This window comes from Chelonia mydas, chromosome 8, assembly GCF_015237465.2.
Source record: "Chelonia mydas isolate rCheMyd1 chromosome 8, rCheMyd1.pri.v2, whole genome shotgun sequence".
Taxonomy (NCBI): Eukaryota; Metazoa; Chordata; order Testudines; family Cheloniidae; genus Chelonia; species Chelonia mydas.
The window spans coordinates 88,179,886-88,199,142 of record NC_057854.1 but is presented as its reverse complement, the minus strand read 5'-3'; the positions used below and the strand labels follow the sequence as shown (position 1 = coordinate 88,199,142).

At 40.0% G+C, this 19,257-nt stretch overlaps 1 protein-coding gene across 4 annotated transcripts in view; it reads left to right on the top strand.

Moving 5' to 3' along the window:
* RAVER2 (ribonucleoprotein, PTB binding 2) overlaps positions 1–19,257 on the top strand; it is a 57,740-nt gene that overhangs the window by 8,161 nt on the left and 30,322 nt on the right. For all 4 annotated transcript variants that reach the window (XM_037907911.2, XM_043521548.1, XM_037907912.2 and 1 more), the window contains exons 2-3: positions 12,230–12,296; positions 15,870–16,339. In XM_037907911.2, coding sequence (XP_037763839.1) covers positions 12,230–12,296; positions 15,870–16,339 — 537 coding nt within the window. The remainder of the gene's footprint in view (positions 1–12,229; positions 12,297–15,869; positions 16,340–19,257) is intronic.

Below are 19,257 nucleotides of genomic sequence, written 5' to 3'. Positions count from 1 at the left end.
TGGAAAATATATTGTTTTAACCTTTTTATATGATTGAGCTAGCAGCATTAGTATGTAAAGTGAGAGTTGGAGTTTTGTGGAGGAGGAACTTCTTGTCCTGATATGGTTTTGAAGTGGGCATTGAATGTTCATGATAGCTCATGTAAGTACAACTATATAACAGATTGGCATGTTCTTTCAAAAGTTACTGTGAAATTCACTGATTATCAAATTACTTCCCTTGGTAAACTCTGTGTGGGTGTCTTCTTTACTGTTGTTCTGTTGAAAAGATCTGCTGGAGCCATCACTGTCCCTACCACTAAATTGTAGGGAAAGGAATAGGTAAAAACAGCTGAAAATGCAGCAGAGTATTATGCTTCCAATCACTGTTTCTGAACCTAATTATCCCCTTGTATTAGTTATTTGGTGTCATTGTCTATTGTTGTTGCAGCTAGAACTGGTTAAAAATGTTCATTTTTTTATGAAATATGGCTTTTTTGTCAGAACAAAAATTTCTCCTAGAAATGGCCAACTTTGACAAAATATTTTTACATTCATCAAAACAAGAAGGCCAAACTTTTTTTTTTAATTTTGGGGTGTTTATTAAAAAAATTTTGAAGAAAAATTTCAATGAAAATTTTTTTGTTGAAATTTTTCACAGAAGCAAAAATCATTTCATCTCTAGTAATGCCATGAATAACCATAATTTAGGACAGACATTTACTAACACTAACATGTAATTGCTGCGTTCCCTTTGGTTGGAAACTCCCCAACCTTATTCCAGACTCCACTAAGTTTCATATTCAGCATTAATAAAGTGAATAAACTTATTCCAGTATATATATAAAGGTAGTGGCTCAGGCGGTATTAATCAATGTAATCCATATGTTAGTAAACCCATCAATGCTGACAAGCTGGTAGTGTTCAGATATTTAAAAGAGATACGACTTTTTGTAATTTGTAGGTTCTTCAGTCCGGTGCTCTTGTGTCTGCATCAAGTTAAAGGGAGGGTCTCTCTTTCCTGTGGTCCTGTGGCAATTAACCACTGTACAGAAGTAAGCAGCAGCGATAAGCAGTATAAAAAGCTCCAGGGTGAACATACTGCTCAATGTTGTAAGGTGCTGAAAGACCTAAACTTCCACTGACCCCAATGAATCAATATATCAGTTTGAATTTCTTAACCTCATTTTGAGAAACTCATTCCATCCAAGCCCCTCAGGTGGAGCTGCAACTGGAAATCAGAGGCATGGTAAATAGCCAGTATTTTTATACCAATGTTTCCAGTGGTTTATTTGTTGAGTTGCAGTGAGGGCTTTGTCACAGAATACTTACTACAGGCAAACCAATGGAACCCTGTAAACAGGGGAAAGCGGGCATTGATGGTATATAGCACTTTGCAGAATCAGGTCCTTATTGAGGCGGAATCAGGCTTGACCATACATACATACATTATTGGTTACAAAGATGAATATGTGTAAGAGAGACATTTGCAAATGGATGTTTTCCCCTGTTAATGAGGCTATATATTGACTGTGTACTATGCTCCTAATCTCCAATTGCACCTTGAAGTTCTGTCTGAAGTTCTTTGGTGGAATGACTCTCAAATTGAGGTTAAGAAACTTTACGTGCTTCCCAAGGCCATAGAGCAAAATGTGTCTTGGTCATGAAGTTTTTGAAACTTTAATCACAGCTGTGTAGACTATTACAGATTGTGATTAAATATAACTTGTTTGTTTGGGTTTTTTTTGCCACCTCCTGGCCACAGATGTATCATATATGAACCTCAATAGATGTTAGAAAGTTTCCCTGTCCATGCATCATCTAGTAACATCTGTTTTTCTAAGAAAATATAGAGCCTTTGCCTCTACAGGAAGAAGATTCTGAAGAAGCCGTCCAGTGCAGTCTGCAGCACCTGATGAAAAAGACTAATGAGAGAATGCCGGCCTACTTGGGGCATAAAGTAAAAGTGTGGAAGGAGAACAGGAAAAAATCAAAAATGTGTACTAAAGAGTCTGCCTGCTCAGGGGCATGTTGCTTAACCTACAAGCAATTCCACTTGCTATTGATGTGAATAAGGGTTTTTTAGATTGGGCCCTTGATGAACGCTTAACCACTACCTTCATTGTCATCCTTGCAAGTCTCCACTTCCACCACTCCTCAGTTCACAGCTTCAGCTGCGGTGCTCTCCAATCCTTTGCCCACTTAAATCCAGCATGTCCCAGTTAAATACATTTTTTGTTCTGCTCTTGTTACCAAGTTCCCAGTATGCACCTTCATCTGATTCCTTCAGCACATTATTTTATCTCATTGTTTTTGATATGACAGACCCTGGTACGCACTGTTCTAAATTTTCCATTTCAGCACAGTGTTCCTGTTTACTAATAGACAAATGCATGTTGTAAAAAATTTGGTTTATTAAACTCACGTGTACTACGGCTGTCACCTGTCTGAAACTCTGGTCCAAAGAGTGTACGTGCTTTAACTTTTGGTTAGTTTTCTATTGTCAAAATTGTAAAATCGGTTGGAAATTATTTGATACCAGGCCTGGTGTTACATTTGTCAGCAGGAGTAAGATTGTTAATCAGTTCCGCTGTTGCTTACAACAATGTACTTTTTTCCAAAAATCCTTTTCTACCGTATCACCTATGTGAAAGCTGTATTAAAAAATAGCTGTTCAGGTGTTCCTCTAACAGACGGTCAAGGTTCCCCAGCTTCACTCAGTCTGTCCTTTCTACTCACACGCTAGGCGGGAGAGGTATTCTGGTGACAACAGGCCTCGTTCTCGAGAACGTAAGATGCCCAGATATGACTCTGATGATACTTCAGACTTCCAAGTTATAATATATCAGTGACTTTTGCTAAATCAGGAGCTCAGTCTGTAGACTATTTCTTTACCATTATCCTCGCTATTGGGAAAATATAGTCAGAGTGCACCAGAATCCCAATCACTTCCCTAGTTTTCCATGGAGCTTAGCTGGCCATGTCGAGAATGTTGGGCCACTTGTGAGCAGCAGCATCCTTTTACAAAGCTTGGTCTCTAAAGAAATGCTCCTTCAGTCTTTATAAAGCACACTCCTCCGCATTTAGTTGTCCTTACAAAATTGGAGTGGTGTCATCTGTTCTTATTAGTCAGTTTATTGCTTCATTACTACCCAAGGTAAAAAGGCAGGAGACAAGATGCCAAAGAATCACAGGAGGACAAGGATGTAATTATATTCTCCAGGGTGAGGCAAGAAATATATCTGTCCCCCCCCCCCCCCCAATATTCAATATTTTTACCAAACTATCATATGGTGCATCTTTCCTGGCCAGAAAACGTATATCAGAGTGTCACTATCATAGATAGATTGCCACTGTAATGTCAAGCCTTATCACATAGAGACTTACAGGCAACCTTGATCATTTAATGGTTGCTTGTTTATTGTGTGTTGGTGTTTGGTGATCTAGCAGCTACCTCATTGCAAGCAGTCTCCTGCTATTAATCTGTCTTCTGGGGTGTCTCTGTGCTGTCAGTTGTGAGGAATTAATATATTTGCACTGTTGGAGAATACAGCAGCATGAACTGCTATGCTAGCCACCATGTTGGGAATGCCCATGATGCCCTCAAACATACATCATTAATTGAATGATTTTGGAACTTGTATAAAACCTCCAGGAGTGTTCTTAGACACAGGTAGGCACACTGGAAAGTGCCCATAATTCTCTGCCCTGAGAACTGTGGAATAGCTGCGCAGAACTTCCATCATACAAAATAGAGTTGTAAACTGCTATATAGACAAGATTTGATTTTGCTAGGCTGCATTCTTGATATATGGTAAATTAGGCTTCTGTTTTAGTTTTGTGCTTATCCTTTGTGGATTATGAGATTTGTTTCTGATTTAGTTGTCTCAGGGTTCTTAATTGTCTCATTAGTTAGTCCTCATCAGTACCTCATTAATTTCAGTATAAGTAGTTGTATATGAATTTGGTATAAATGAGCAGTTCAAAGACATTGATGTCATGCCAGTTAGAATCCTTTATAGTTAATATCAGAATTGAGGGCTTGGTTTTCCTTGTTGCTGAAATTTGCAGCAAGATCTCATGACTTGAGTTTAGGATTAGGAGTCTGAGTAGAGCTGTTCGGTTTTAATGCCCCCTGTCTGCTTTTCTAAGCTAAAGTATCAAATGATTCACTTGCTCTGAAAAAGAAAGGTGTTTTGCACTAAATGGATTATTTTTAAAAGCTGTTACATTGTTCTATCGTCATGCATATTTCTGCTTTTATCCTGTGGTAATTTTCTGCAACTAGAGGCAATATCTATAATCTTATGGAAGGGGATTGTCTCCTATAGCAAAAGACACACAGGGGAGGGGAGTTGCAGGAGGACTGAAATCAATTTTTCATTTCAGTTCAGTGATTTAAAATTTTTTTTGACAACCTTCCTATAACTTGTCAAGCCAAAAAAGAGACAGCTCATTTAGGAATCTGTCAGAGGCAGGCGCAGTCCATCTGGGATGGGGATTTACACTGTGTTTGCGGCTTGATGCCATGTGTCCACTTATTGTTAGTGTCCATCTTTGATCCAATGGCAGGTTGCTACTTAGTGCTATGCCATCTTCATCATTTTTCTCCTTTCTCTCAGGGTTATGCACAATGTTTCCTCATTGCTTTTTGACTGGAAGTTTTTAATGAACCCAAATAATTTGAAGGAATATCGTTCTTCCACTCCCTTGTGTCCTTGTGAAGTAGCAAGTCCCTTTGTTTCTCGGTCTCTCCTCGGTCATATTGCTTGTATGTGAAAGGTTTACTGTGCTGGATAACTAGTACCATTCTTGCCCTAGGCTGTCTATGCTCTTTTGTTTGCTGCTTTTCTTTGGTGTATTGTTTTTCTCTTTTTTACTCCCTCCAGTGCACTCCCCCATTTTTTATCTTCTATTTAGTTTACATGGTCCTCTGTACACCTACTATGGTGATCTAAAACTATAATTCCCTACAACGGTGCTTATCAATACTCTAATCTGGCTCGGCAGATAAGGAAGTGTTTGTTTTTCATTCCTTATGCAGGACAGTCCTTGGGAAGCTAGTGTTGTCATATCTTAATCAATATGCTAGCTCTGTTTTGATAGTTCTGTGTGTTATGTCAAAAATAAGTGGGTGTGAGAGAGTCCATAGGATGGTTGCTTCTTAGGCTTGTAATTGGTGTTGCAAACACGACTTTGAATATCCAGAGAAGGACCAGTCAGTGTGCATTAAACTTTTGCACTTCCAAAGAATAGGTTGTGGCCCAGAATTGCAGACTTGCCTTTCTTTCTAGCTGCATAGATTATCCTGCGAGTGAGGAGGGAATGGTGTAAAATCTTTAGAGCCCTCCTCAGAGTGGCCACTGTCCATATACCGTAAGCAGGTGAAGGGGATCTCCCTGATCTTGCAGCCCTTACTTATGTGAGTAGTTCAACTGGAGCATGGAGTGAAAAATTGCAAATTCCTTAAAGTGGGGAATCTGTCTTTGTATGTGCTAGTACAGGGCATAGCACAATGAAGCCCAATCTTGATTAGGGCTTTTGGGGTGTTAAAGCCCTTCCGGTTGTTTAATATTTATGACTGTATCTGGCAACTGATGTGTGGTTAGAGGAACTGAGCGTCCTTAATCTAGCCAGTCATTAGTTTACAGGAAATAAAAAAATAGTACAATTCGTTTTGTTTTGTTATCTGTACCTCAATTAATACAATCTAGTGCTGTATGTTGCATTTTTATACTGTAGCAGATGGTCTCTGATTTTTCCACAATAACTAGCATATATTTTTCCTGTTTAGCAAATTTTCATATTCTCTTGCTTGGTTCCTTTTCCAAAATCGGTTTATTTTATACCTACACTGAACTGCACTTATCTGTTGACCCGTTCATTTAAATGATCCAAAACCTTTTGAATCTTGATGCCTAACTCATTATTTTCTGTGTACTGTCTTGAAACTTGAATGTCTTTTTTCAGGCAATTTTCCACCTTTCTGCTTTGACTGCCTGCACCAATGAAAACAAAGCCTTTTCTAGTTAGGAAAAGATTTTAAAAAAAATTGACTAGCCAAAATATGTTGTTTTGCCCAACTAATTTAAAAACAAAATTTGTTCCCATGTCAAGAATATCTATGTGAAGTTTCACCATGCAGCCATTTATTAAGGACCAAGTTATGAACCATTAAAGTAAGGTTTATATGGGCACCTTCACTAGACTCATTACTATAGGAACCCTGACAGGCACCATTGTAATTGTTTTTAATTTTTGTTGCTAAAATAACATCCTGTGCAATGTTTAAACATGGCAACAGAACTTATGTTTAGCATGCCCTGAGGTTCACAATAGAAAAATTGTCTTTTATAAATGGTGGTTGGATATTATTGCATACATTTGTTTGGAGTAGTAGTTCCTTGGCGTGAAATAAGCTGTTTATTTTTAAAATAATAGTATGAATTGTGCTGGGACAATAGTAAGTTGGGTGTGTCTATTCTTGGTATGTTTACCATTATACTTTTTTTAAAAATTCAGACAATAGGGCATACAGACACTTTTCTGGAGCAGACATCATTCCCTTTAAGAGATCCAGATCTCAGAATGACAATATACGATGAAAAATAAAATCATAAAGAGAAAGTTAATATTTCATCCAAGATCAGGAAGGACAATTAGTCATGTGTGCAGGAGTTGAAGTATTTTAAGCGCCGTAGAGAAAATAACAAATTTTCCACCACATAAAGTTTATCTAACTGTTTATAGTGTTTTTAATCTTTTTTTTTCATAGCCCACGTCATAGAATTTGTTTTGACTTTTAAAGGCTATTTTAAAAGCACGAATAGGTTATTTTCTTATTTGAGCTTTAATTATACTAATGCTGTGTAGATTAACTAGCGAATGTTTGTTCAGGGCTCTGAAGATTTAAGGAACTGAGTAAGGGCTAAATATTATTAGTTTCCCGATTTTTGTTTCTGTCCCAAGATGTTTAGCTCACAGTTCCTGACATAATCCACATGTTTATGTGTATATCTATCATACTAAAGGAGGCAAAGCCCCACTCTGAACAAGAACAGAATGCACAAGGGAGTTGTCAGACTGGTCTTGTCCAGGATACAAGCACACATTAACTCTGCTTTCGCAACAATAGAGATTGGAGGAACACCTATGGCTGTTTCCAAGTGCCAGCTATAAGTTACTCACAGGAGTATAATTATGCCATGCCTGCTCTGCCTCCTGTACGGAAGTGCATATTGCCATTAATTACAGCTTTGTCTTAGGTTGTTGATATGATACACTAAAATACTATGGTAGTTGTCAGCTGTGTCTAGAGGAGTCTTTTCATTTGTAAATAAGAGAAAATTCCTTTAGTAGAGGCAGTTTTAATTTTATTGTTATGATTGCCATTAACCTGGTTAGGTAAACACCATTCATTTGGGTTAAATGAGGGAGCAGTTAAGGACTTTGTATATCATGATAGCTGGAAACAATAGAATCCACAGCCCAAGGTTCTGGGCCATAAGGCCAGGCCTGAGCAAGAATTAACCCAGGGAGAATAAGAGTATTCTCTGGGAGTGGTTGAAAATGCAGGGCTTAAGGGGTGGTTGTTGTTTAACATGCTTAATGCAATAGTGCCTGTGAGCCAACCAAGAGTGGGGGCCCCATTGTGGTGAGGCACTGTACAAACATTCAGCGTTTTCCACTGAGTGCATCCGATGAAGTGAGCCTGTACAAACATTCAGTGTTTTCCACTGAGTGCATCCGATGAAGTGAGCCGTAGCTCACAAAAGCTTATGCTCAAATAAATTGGTTAGTCTCTAAGGTGCCACAAGTCCTCCTTTTCTTTTTGCGAATACAGACTAACACGGCTGCTACTGTGAAACCTGTACAAACAGAGTAATAGATGTTCCCTGCCTCAAAGAGCAGGTTGTTGGTGAGTCTGTTTGAGAGAGAGAACACCCAGACAGCGGCAGTAGCAGTGGTGAGCATGGCCCTGAGTGGGAGCAGAGACAGAGCCCCGTGGGCATAGAACTGACTGGAGGAAATTGCGAGCACGCAAACTACCTGCTTTGTTTTCACTGTGTCCAGAGAAACAGGACTTCGTGTACATTCTTTGTACATAAACAGGATTGCACCAAAACATATAGTGTGACGGGGTCAGGACAGACAGCTATAGGAAAGTGCTCATATTGGGTGCTGGGAAGTGGGCCCCAGGATAAGCAGGTCCCTTTTCCCCTGGTAATTGAACAGGGGTTACTCCAGGTTAATTAGGACACCTGGGGCCAATCAAGGGCCTGCCAGAACCTTTTAAAAGCCTCCCCTGCAGGCAGGTAGGCAGGAACAATGGCTGCTGTGGGGAGCAGGCATGCTACTGGAGAGCCAGACAGCCTGCCCAACAGGGCGTATAGCCCTTCTGGGCCCCAGAGGTTTGGGGGAAGAGACCCCGCCAGAGGGGAGAGGCTGAACTAAGTGTCTGGCCTGCCGCCATCACGCACAGAGGAGCTACCAGAGAGTAAGAGGCTCCTCTCCCCCTCCCCTGTCAGGGAGGCTGGGAGGAACCCCTGCTCAGATAAGGTGGGGACAATAAACCCAGGGGCGTGGGGAAAATTCCCAGGGAGAGAGGAATCCCCCAGCCTGCCGCTAAGAGGAAGCACAGAACCCACCGAGGCGGAGAAGGAGCTCTGCCACAATAGTTAGGTGTGGAAGGATTTGATTTTAATTGACAGATGTCGGTGAACATTAATTTCATCTGATGCACTGACAATGACAAAAACAAAAATTTATTGGTAAGAGGGAGTGCCACTTCCCCTCTCCTTCCTGCCAGGATCATGTGTCACCGGCCCTGTGGCAACAGAGAAAGCCCTCTGCAGCCTCATTCTGTCACAGTGCAAGGTGCGGGGAAGGCTGCTGTCTTGGCACCTTGCGCCTGCCGGGACTTGGTGTCACCAGCCCTGCAGGTGTGCAGGGAACCCTCTGCAGCCCCTGTAGTTTTAATTCAAGCAGAAAGACAGAGTACATTTTTGAAAATGTTACATGCTCCCAAATCACATAAGTGTGTTTGAAAATTTTACCAGACTTAAAATAGTTTTATATATAGACAGATATTTACATAACCACTTAAACTAAAGACGTAATCCAGACTTTTAAGTGTATTTATTTAAAAAGTCAGTGTGATGTGTTTAATTTTATTTGTTAAAAAGTTTGTTTATGTAAATGATGCTGCCACTGAAATACTACATGCAATCAAATGCACAGATAAAAACCTCAATCCTGCAACTGGCTCCATGTGGACCTCTGAAGCCAAAGGGAGTTTATATAGGCTCAGGGATCTGCCTGCACAGAACCCATTAGCTCAGTGGATTGCTTTTCTTCTGAACAACTGTTTCTATTGTTAGTTTTCCATCTGTTACATATTACTGTGCTAACTTTTCAAAGAGGTGCTTTCAAGGTTGAAAGGCTACAATTTTCCTTTTTTTTTTCTTGCTTTTGATTGTAAAGTCCAAGTAATATTTGGTGCCTTTCCCCCAAAGAAATACTTCAGTTCTTACGTTTTGTCACTAAAATAAATCCATGCTATTAGCCCCTTGCTTGTGAGCAGCTGTACAATAACGTACCTGTGTCTGAGTGACATAGAACACATCATTTTGGTGAGATTTTAGCCTCAAGCTTTCATAAAATTGTTGCAAATGATTTTTTTAAAATTATGAACAAAATCTTGAGATTGTTCTTTAAAATTGCTTTACTTTTTAAAAAATCCTTTTTTTACTTTTAAAATCCATTCATGTGCTCATCTCAATTTAACCATCACCAAGATGATGCTTTTATCACATTTTGTTTTCACGCTCAATTAAATTTCCAGCAAGATTACAGATTATTATTGCTGAATGAAGATTTGGTTCAGAAATGGTTTTCAGGAAACGCCATCATTATGCATTTGGACTAATATTTTGCTGTTACTACATCACATAGTAAACTGTTCCTAAATCTGATTACATTATTTTTGTTAAAGATGAAACAGATAAGAGCAGTAGACCTTGCCCACCTTGTGTAAGTGGAACAGCTAACAACTTCCTTGGATTCTGCAACATTACTATCTAGCTAGTCCCTAGGAAGAACAAAAGTGCAAAGAAAACTGCATCCTCCACCAATCTGCTTCTCATGGATGAGAGTCTAGCATCACAACTCTCTTGAAGAGAGTGTACTCTTCTGAGCTACATTCAAATAACCTACAAGTTCTAAATCTTTGGACTACTCCTTGTGTATTTTGTTGTTTAGAAGCCACATTCACGTCACATCTGAGTATGGGATGGTTGAACGTCAGAGGAGCAGTGTCATATTTTATTAATATAGCATTTGACAGCTGTTAACCAGTGAAATGCGAGACTGGTATTCAGTTTGACAAAAAGGATACACTTGATCCTTCTGAGATGAAACCCATTAACCTGTAAGCCATGTATATTGAATTAGCAGACTGGTAAAATGAGAGTATGCTGTGTTACTGGAAGTCATGCAGAGTGGAACCCTCTTATAATCATGTGTGTTGATTATTTTGCTCAGTTGAATGGAGTTTCGTTATAACACTAGAGCATTTACCTGACAAAAAGATTCAGTATGTTCATGTCACTTCTTTCACCTTCAGACTGGTAGACTAGTCCTTTCTTTGCCCACTGCAGTGGAAGGGACACTGGTTAGTGTTTTGTGTGGCGCACACATTTGTGGAATACCACATCTTAACTTATAGTGGGGAACAGATGTTCAGGTTTGGGAATCAGGGATTCACTCTTACTACTGCTTCCTCCCCCATGGGAGGATAATGGCTATTTCCTTCCCCTCTTCCTCTACTTGGGCAGAGTACCGGAGGAAAGGGACATGATAATCCGCTTGGAATGTAGCATCGAACACCTGTGTAGCAATCGATACTGGCTGTATTCCAAGGAGGATTTTCAGAGTAGAAGTCAATTATGGTGGAGTGAATGTTCACCACAAGAGGAGTAAAAATCCACTGAATTCCACTCGAGCAATTTGGGGCTTCCACTGCATTTCATAATGACTTTGTCTAGACTGAGAAATTACACTGTATTTCCTACAGCTCCTCAATTTCCTGTTCTAACAATGTGATGCAAAAAACTCAGCATAGTCAGTGACTCTCATAATTAACCCTACAGTTCACCACAGCTTGCTGATGTGATGTTATCTTTACTGTGTCTCTGTGTATATCATTTATATCAGGTTACTTATGATTCCTAGAGGTGGTGCTCTAATATAATGTAATTTTCTAATGTAAACAAGACCAGTAAGGAGGGTTTCAGAGTAAGAGAGTTCACTGAGAGAGTGAATGGGTTCTTCCATTATGTATTCCTAATCTATAAGAAAAGATTTTCATGTTAGTTTTCTTCAGCTGTTATCAGAGGGTTAGCCGTGTTAGTCTGTATCAGCAAAAACAACGAGGCATAAGCTATCATGGGTTATAACCCACTTCATCAGATGCATGGAGTGGAAAATACAGTAGGCAGGTATAAATACACAGCACATGAAAAGATGGGAGTTGCCTTACCGAGTGGGGGGGTCAGTGCTAACGAGGCCAGTTCAGTCATGGTAGATGTGGCCCATTCTCAACAGTTGACAAGAAGGTGTGAGTATTAACAGAGGGAAAAATTTTTTTTGTAGTGACCCAGCCACTCCCAGTCTTTATTCAGGCCTAATTTAATGGTGTCAAGTTTGCAAATTATTCCAGTTCTGTAGTTCCCTCTGTTGATATTCACCCCTTCTTGTCAACTGTTGGAAATGGGCCACATCCACCCTAACTGAATTGGCCTTGTTATCACTGACCCCCCACTTGGTAAGGCAACTCCCATCTTTTCATGTGCTGTGTATTTATACCTGCCTACTGTATTTTCTACTCCATGTATCTGATGAAGTGGGTTATAGTCCACAAAACCTTATGCCCAAATAAATTTATTAGTCTCTAAGATGCCACAAGGACTCCTCATTGTTTTAACTGTTATGTCCTTTTTCTCTATAAAAATAGTCATCATGTCACACCTTTGCTGTGCCTACTCTCACATACTGAAACGTGGAGAATTACTTTATTGAACTTGATTCTCTCATATGGGAGAAGATATTGTGACTCTTAACTCCTTTATGAACAAATCTTTGATATGTCTCAGGTGTAACTTCTTATTTGTTGGGAATGTTTCAATATAACAACTGGAAAATTGAGCCTAATTTCATTTTTGTTTTGTTTTTTGATGTTTGTATTTTCTAGGAAATCCATGAACTATTCAAAGATTATGAATTAAAGTACTGTTATGTGGACAAAAATAAAAGAACAGGTAAGAATTTAGAATATTCCAGTATTTAAGACTATGTTTAATCGTAACGTTAACATTTGCATTCTCTGATAGGACTACTAGTCAACTTCTTCTGCCACATATGAAATCATCAGATTGTCTGCTCACTACTTTAACTGTTCCTAGACTTGTTCTTTACCTGCAAAAATTGTGGCCGTTTCCAGCTCCCATTAATGTCAATTAATGGGAAATGGAAAGCCTCATATTGACTTTAGTGGGATGTAGATTGAGCCCATTTTCTGTGAATCTATATTTATGACCCCTTAAGTAATGCACCCTTTGGATCGGGTCTAGCCAAACTGCTTAATCCACTTGTGAAAGACTGATCCATTAGACTCTGCTAGGACAAGCCCCTCACACCAGGATAACTGTAACAGAAGGGCTATTCCAGGTCTAGATTTAGGGATTCCAGGTAATATACGACGGAGAGCAGATATACTCTATTTACTTTATCAGTTCTGAAGGCTGTGGATGTTTTTGCCTTATTTTCAAACTGAAGGGAACTATCAAGCTTTTAAGGATGATCTTCATCCTGAAAACTCTGTCAGTTTTCGCCTTGCTATATGTCTCCCAGGCATCTTTGCCAAGGTAATGGTGTTTCTGGCTGCTGCTTTTAGCAAGTATGGTGTCAGAGTAACAGCCGTGTTAGTCTGTATTCGCAAAAAGAAAAGGAGTACTTCTGGCACCTTAGAGACTAACCAATTTATTTGAGCATAAGCTTTCGTGACCTACAGCTCACTTCATCGGATGCATACTTGTGCAGCAGTCTCCTAATGATTTGCTTATTTGCAAAACCTCAACATTTCCAAGTTTGGGAACAAGTGCTGCAAGCTTCTATGTATCAGTAGTCCTGTCTATTTCAGTGTTTTATTTTCTAGGTATTGTTTTGAAATCTTACTGGTTGAAGCTGCCATCGGAGGAGGGCATTACTCTTAACATTTACTCTGGTTCCTCCAGAATTACCAATCAGAAGAATATTTTTCCTCTGGACTTCTGCAGCTGGGCATTCTCGTTCAGAGGTTCTCACAATAAATTTTTTGGTGGCCTCAGAGTGTGGCCACCAACTCTTGCTGGTGGCTGCGATGACAATTTTTCTTAAAATACTTAATTAACTTTAGGAAAAACAAATAAATATGCACATATCCATGTTAAAATCATTAATTTATTTATGTAGGGGTTTTTTTGCAGACCCAATAATAAAAATCATATACAGTTTTCTATTCTTTACTGGACCTAAACAGAATAGAAACACACACAGGGCGCTTTGCACATTCTTGTCTTTTGTTGTTGTTGTTTCTTTTGTTTTTGATTGCCTTTTTTTTAAAAGACTTGCTAGCTAGTAAGTCTGCTGTGGCGAAAAGTAATATTTGTATGTTAATATCACTTTTCATAGCAGACTTCATAGCTAGCTGGGAGGCTATGAAAAGTGATATTAACTACCGTACAAATATCAATTTTTACATCAGACTTACTCAGCTCTGGCAAGCCAGGGGACAAATTAAGCCCTGGATGGGGAGGTGGGTAGGGAGACAGTGGGGGCCAGGGCAATGGGGGGAAGTGGTGAGCCCAGGGGCCAGGGCTGGAGCCTGGGGCTGCAGGAGACTGCAGGGGCCAGGGACAATGGTGGGGTTGAGGCCAGAGCTGGCACCCGCTGCCGTGTGGCTGGGGTCCAGGGCCAGAGCCCAAAGTCCCATGACTGGAGTCTGCCACCTGCCACCCCAGGCTGAAGCCCGAAGCCCGAGCCTCACCACTCCCGGGAAGGTGGGAAGCTCATTGGCTGCATGCTCATCTGGCGTTTGTGGCTCCAGATGGGGGGAGGGCCCAACTCCTTCTGGTGGCTCTGGGGGGAGAGGTACTGCTTTGCGCCTCTGCCCTAGTCACTGCCCAGGAGGCTGTGGCCACAACAAAAGCCCCTGGTGGCTGCATGTGGCCATGGTGGTTGCATTTGAGAAACGCTGTTCTAGTTAGTTTTAGTTGCTGATTTTCTTTTTTCTTTGATTGCAATTCTTACTAAAGTTTAAGTGGAGGAGTGGCAGCCAGCTTCTTATTGGGGGCTGGCCTCACAACTCTTGTTCCTTCCTCTGTCTACTGGAAGGGAAGACCTTACCCACTTGTGTGTGCAGGGAAACGAGCACTCATATTGTTTCGTACCATTTAATTGTTTTTCTTTCTTGCACAAAGAAAAGAGATGAACTCTTGTTTTCAGCGCGGGCATATGCACAATATGTATATTCACCTTTGACACTTCTGTAATGAGGAGCATCCTACTGAAGTTGAGACTGGATGGGGACTGGGTGACATTGATTTCTCCCCTTTCATTGAGGGGAGATCCTGGCCTCCATCTCTTCTAGAGATAACTATTACATCTTCTCTTATAATCTCACCACAGACCACTCGAAGATAAAGCATTTCACTCCACATCTACCTAGATAATATCTGAGAGGTGAATATACATATTATCCAAAATGCCCATGAAATCTGAAATCAAGATCTGATCATGCCTTTGAGTGCTCAGTCTGACTGTGTCCATGAATATATTCTGTTCTCCATTAAACAATAGCTTTGTAGGCCTGGAAAGCATCTACGCTTGAGCAATTCAGCTGTATCTGCAGCAGGATTTGATGTGCCTTGCTGTGTGGGTTTGTTTTGATTAAGATCATTATGGAAAATTCACATTCTGCAGTGCTACAGGCCATAAAAACAGTATTTACACCACGAACAATATATGCCAAAAGATTGGTGGCTAAAAGTTTGGATAAACAGGCATGTGTAGTGTCATATGTTGTGCACTGAAGACTAATTTTCGAGAAAACACTGATACATGGCACTCTCCTTTTCCTACTAACTCAAAAAGTGGCTTAGAACAGTGGCTCTCAACTTTTCCAGACTACTGTACCCTTTCAGGAGTTTGATTTGTGTTGCGTACCCCCAAGTTACACCTCACTTAAAAACTACTTGCTTACAAAATCAGACAAAAAAATACAGAAGTGTCACAACACGCTATTACTGAAAAATTGCTTGCTTTCTCATTTTTTTCATAGAATTATAAAATAAATCAATTGGAATATAAATATTGTACTTACATTTCAGTGTATAGTAGATAGAGCAGTATAAACAAGTCATTGTCTGTATGAAATTTTACTTTGTACTGACTTCCCTAGTGCTTTTTAAATAGCCTGTTATAAAACTAGGCAAATATCTAGCTGAGTTGATGTTCCCCACAGAAGACCTCTGTGTGCCCCTGGTTGAAAACCACTGGCCTAGAAATATGGTGATTTATACATTGTCATAATGGACCAAGTCATTTTAATAACTGCCACTTTGAATTCACTTGTCAGTATTAATAACGGTAGTTACTGTAGTCTAGTGAATCTAGCATCTGTATTTTAAATGGCAATTTAACATGCAGATCTGAATTGTCTGTACCTGTGCCTCTGCCTCTAAAGACTCAGAAATGTGCAGCTTCAAGTCTGTCATCCCCGTCAGACCCAAAGAAGAATGTTGTGTAAGCACGAGAACTTGTTTCCTCCACCAACTTTCTTTGTTCTCTTACAGCGTTTGTTACTCTGCAGAATGGAGAGCAGGCTCAAAATGCAATTCGGATGTTTCACCAGTATTCTCTTCGTGGAAAAGAAATATCCGTGCAGCTCCAACCAACAGATGCTTTGCTATGCGTTACCAATTTGCCCGCTTCATTTTCATTACAAGGGTTTGAGGAACTAGTGTGTGCATATGGCAATGTTGAGAGATGTTTTCTGGTCTATAATGAAGTTACTGGCCATTCCAAGGGCTACGGGTTTGTGGAATACATGAAGAAGGACTCTGCTGCAAAGGCTAGAATGGAACTCCTGGGGAAGCAATTAGGTGAAAACACGCTCTTTGCACAGTGGATGGATATTAATCAGTTGACTACCGATCTTGTTCATTCTAAGTGCCTTTGTGTAGATAAACTCCCCAATGACGACACTGATTCAGAGGAACTGATGCAAATGTTCTCATTTAAGTATAAACCTGTGTTTTGCCAGGTAGGTCTCCTATGAATTCGTGTCTTTTGGAAGCTGAATAGAGAGATGTATATAGCTTTGTGTTTATATATTTTATTGCTTGCCTACCCATTGCTTTGCTTTTTATGTAACTAGAGAGTGGCTTAATTTGTGAAACCGAGTGAGCGATTGTGTATACTGTGGCAGGCTGAACCCCCGGGACGCCACTGAGTCAGGCTATTCTGCCAGCCTGGGTCCCCTTTACCTGGCCTTGCTGCGTTAGGCTCTCCATCCTTTTCCAGGCAAGCACACAGGCAGGGCCACACCCAGCTGCACAGAGAGACAGAGATCCATTCTGGGAAGACTCAGCTTTAAGGGGCTTGCCACAGCACCCAGATGTCCACCCCCCCCGGAGTATAAACCCAAAATTATATGAAATTCACCTCTTCCCTCAATGTGGAGGAGGTATACACAACTTCTCTTTTCCCCCCTCCCCCAGTTAGAAATCAGATAAACTGGGTTATATTATAAACCATAAATAAATATGTTAACTATAACAGATGTATTTTAAGTAGTTAAGGAGGTAGCAAACAGAACAAGGCAGATTACTAAGAAAATAAAACAGAGCATGCAAACTAATCTTAATACACTAAAGAAACTGGTTACATGCAAGTTGTCACCCTAAATGTGGTTCTAATAATCTTCCTCACAGGCCAGACATCCTTCCAGCCTGGGTCCAGTTCTTTCCCCCAGTTCAGTCTTAATTGTTTCCAGCAGTTATCTTGGTTGGGGTAGCAGGGGAGAACTGATGACCTGGATTATCTCACTTCCCACCCTTAAATAGTATTTGCATAAGGCGGGAGTCCTTTGTTTCCTAGCTTGACCCCCCACCCCCAACCCCAAACTTCTTGTGGAAAAGTACAGAATTCAAAATGGGTTCCAGTATCAGGTGACATGATCAAATGCATCGTAGGACCCCTGTAGCCATTCTTCACAGGCTGACCCACAGGTTCACAGGAAGACCAAGCTCTTTTACAGTCCACTGTCCTTGTTGATGGGCCATCCGACCTGTTGGGCTTTTACATTGTTGTTTCTTAAATGTTAGCAGGGGATGTCACCCAAAGTAACATAGTTGAAATATAGATATAAATTCAATAATCCTAATTTCTGATACAGAAATCATACATGCATACAAATAGGATAATCATATTCAGTAAATCATAACCTTTCCAGTGATATCTCACATGAGCCATCTTGCATAAAGTATATCTCAGTTATGTCATATTACTATCATAAGCGTATTTTCATAAATAATGTGGAACGACATGTCACATATACATCATAATATATGAAGTGGTATAAATGCTTTATTGCCATGAGTTTGGAATGACCAGGATAAGTCCCTGGTGAGTTATGCAGGAGGTCGTCCCAGATGAGTGCCAATAAAACATTTATTATACATTCATTCTCCATGTATTTTATGGAAGCATTATTTCAGAAATGTTTTAGAGAACTTTGTAAATAATTATTATTGGTAATATTTTTTGTATTCTTCAATGATAAATCCAGTTTGTATTAATATCTTGAGTCTAACTGTAGAGCACTTAGAGAGATTAAAATACATTAACTACATCTTAGAAACCTCTAAAAATGTCTAAAATAGTTTTTCCATAAGTCATAAAGTTACATCTTCAGGACCTAATAATTTCTGATGTGCCAGCACAGGAAATAAGTGATATATCTGTTGGAAAAATTAGTTTTACAGCTCTCCAGTTGTATAAAGACTTTCTTCCTAGTAATGATGATTGCCAAGATATTGGACCGTAAACTGGTCACTGGTCCAGGACCTAACATTGTTTATTAAGCACCTCAGATCAGTGGTAACTAGGAGGGGAAACAGAATGAAACCTTCTATTGAAGTCATGGGTGATTGTGGGTGTTGTTTATTTTTAAGTATCTTTTGGAAAGCTGTTCAAATATTTGGATTTTTAGTATTCTTGGTGGTGACGGATTAGTGGGCAGAATGATTCCTAGAGTATAAAGCCAGAAGGGACCATTAGAGCATCTAGTCTCACCGCCTATATATCAAAAGGCCATTAAATTTCACCCAGTTCCTCTGTTTTGAGCCCAGAAACTTGTGTTTGGCTAAAGGCATCCAGTCTTGATTTGAAGACATCAAGAGATGGAGAATCCACCGCTTTCTTTGGTAGTTTGTTCCAGTGGTTCATCACTATCACTGTTTTAAAAAATTGTACCTAACTTCTAATTTGAATTTGTTTGGTTTCAGTTTCCAGCCATTGATTCTTGTTTTGCTTTTCTCCAGTAGATTAAAGAGCCCTTTAGTACCTGCTGTTTTTCTCCATGTGAAGGTTCTGGTATGCGGTAATCAATTCACTTCTCACTCTTCTTTTTGATAAGCTAAAAAGATTGAGTTATGAAGTCTCCCGCTCTAGGGCATTTTCTCCAGCCCTCAGATAATTTTTGTGGCTCTTTTTTGCACCCTCTCCAATTTTTCAACATCTGTTTTAAAATGGGGACCAAACTATATGCAGTGTTCCAGTACTGGTCTCACCAATGCTGTATACAGAGGAAAAATCACCTCCCTACTCGTACTCACTGCTCCCCTGTTTATACCTTCAAGGATCACATTAGCTCTTTTCGCCATGTCATCACAATGGGAGCTCATGTTCAATTACTTGTCCACTACTACACCTGAATCCTTCTCGGAGTCACTGCTTTCCAGGATAAAGTCCTTCATTCTATAGATATGGCCTGCATTCCTTGTTCCTAGTTCTGTAACTTTACATTTGGCTGTATTTTGTTTGAATGACCTCTGGTTGCTGAGCAATCCAGATAGCTCTGCATGACTGCCTTATCTTCATCTTCATTTACCATTCCACCAGTCTTTGTGTCATCTGCAACGTTTCTCACCAGTGATTATATATTTACTTCCTGGTCAT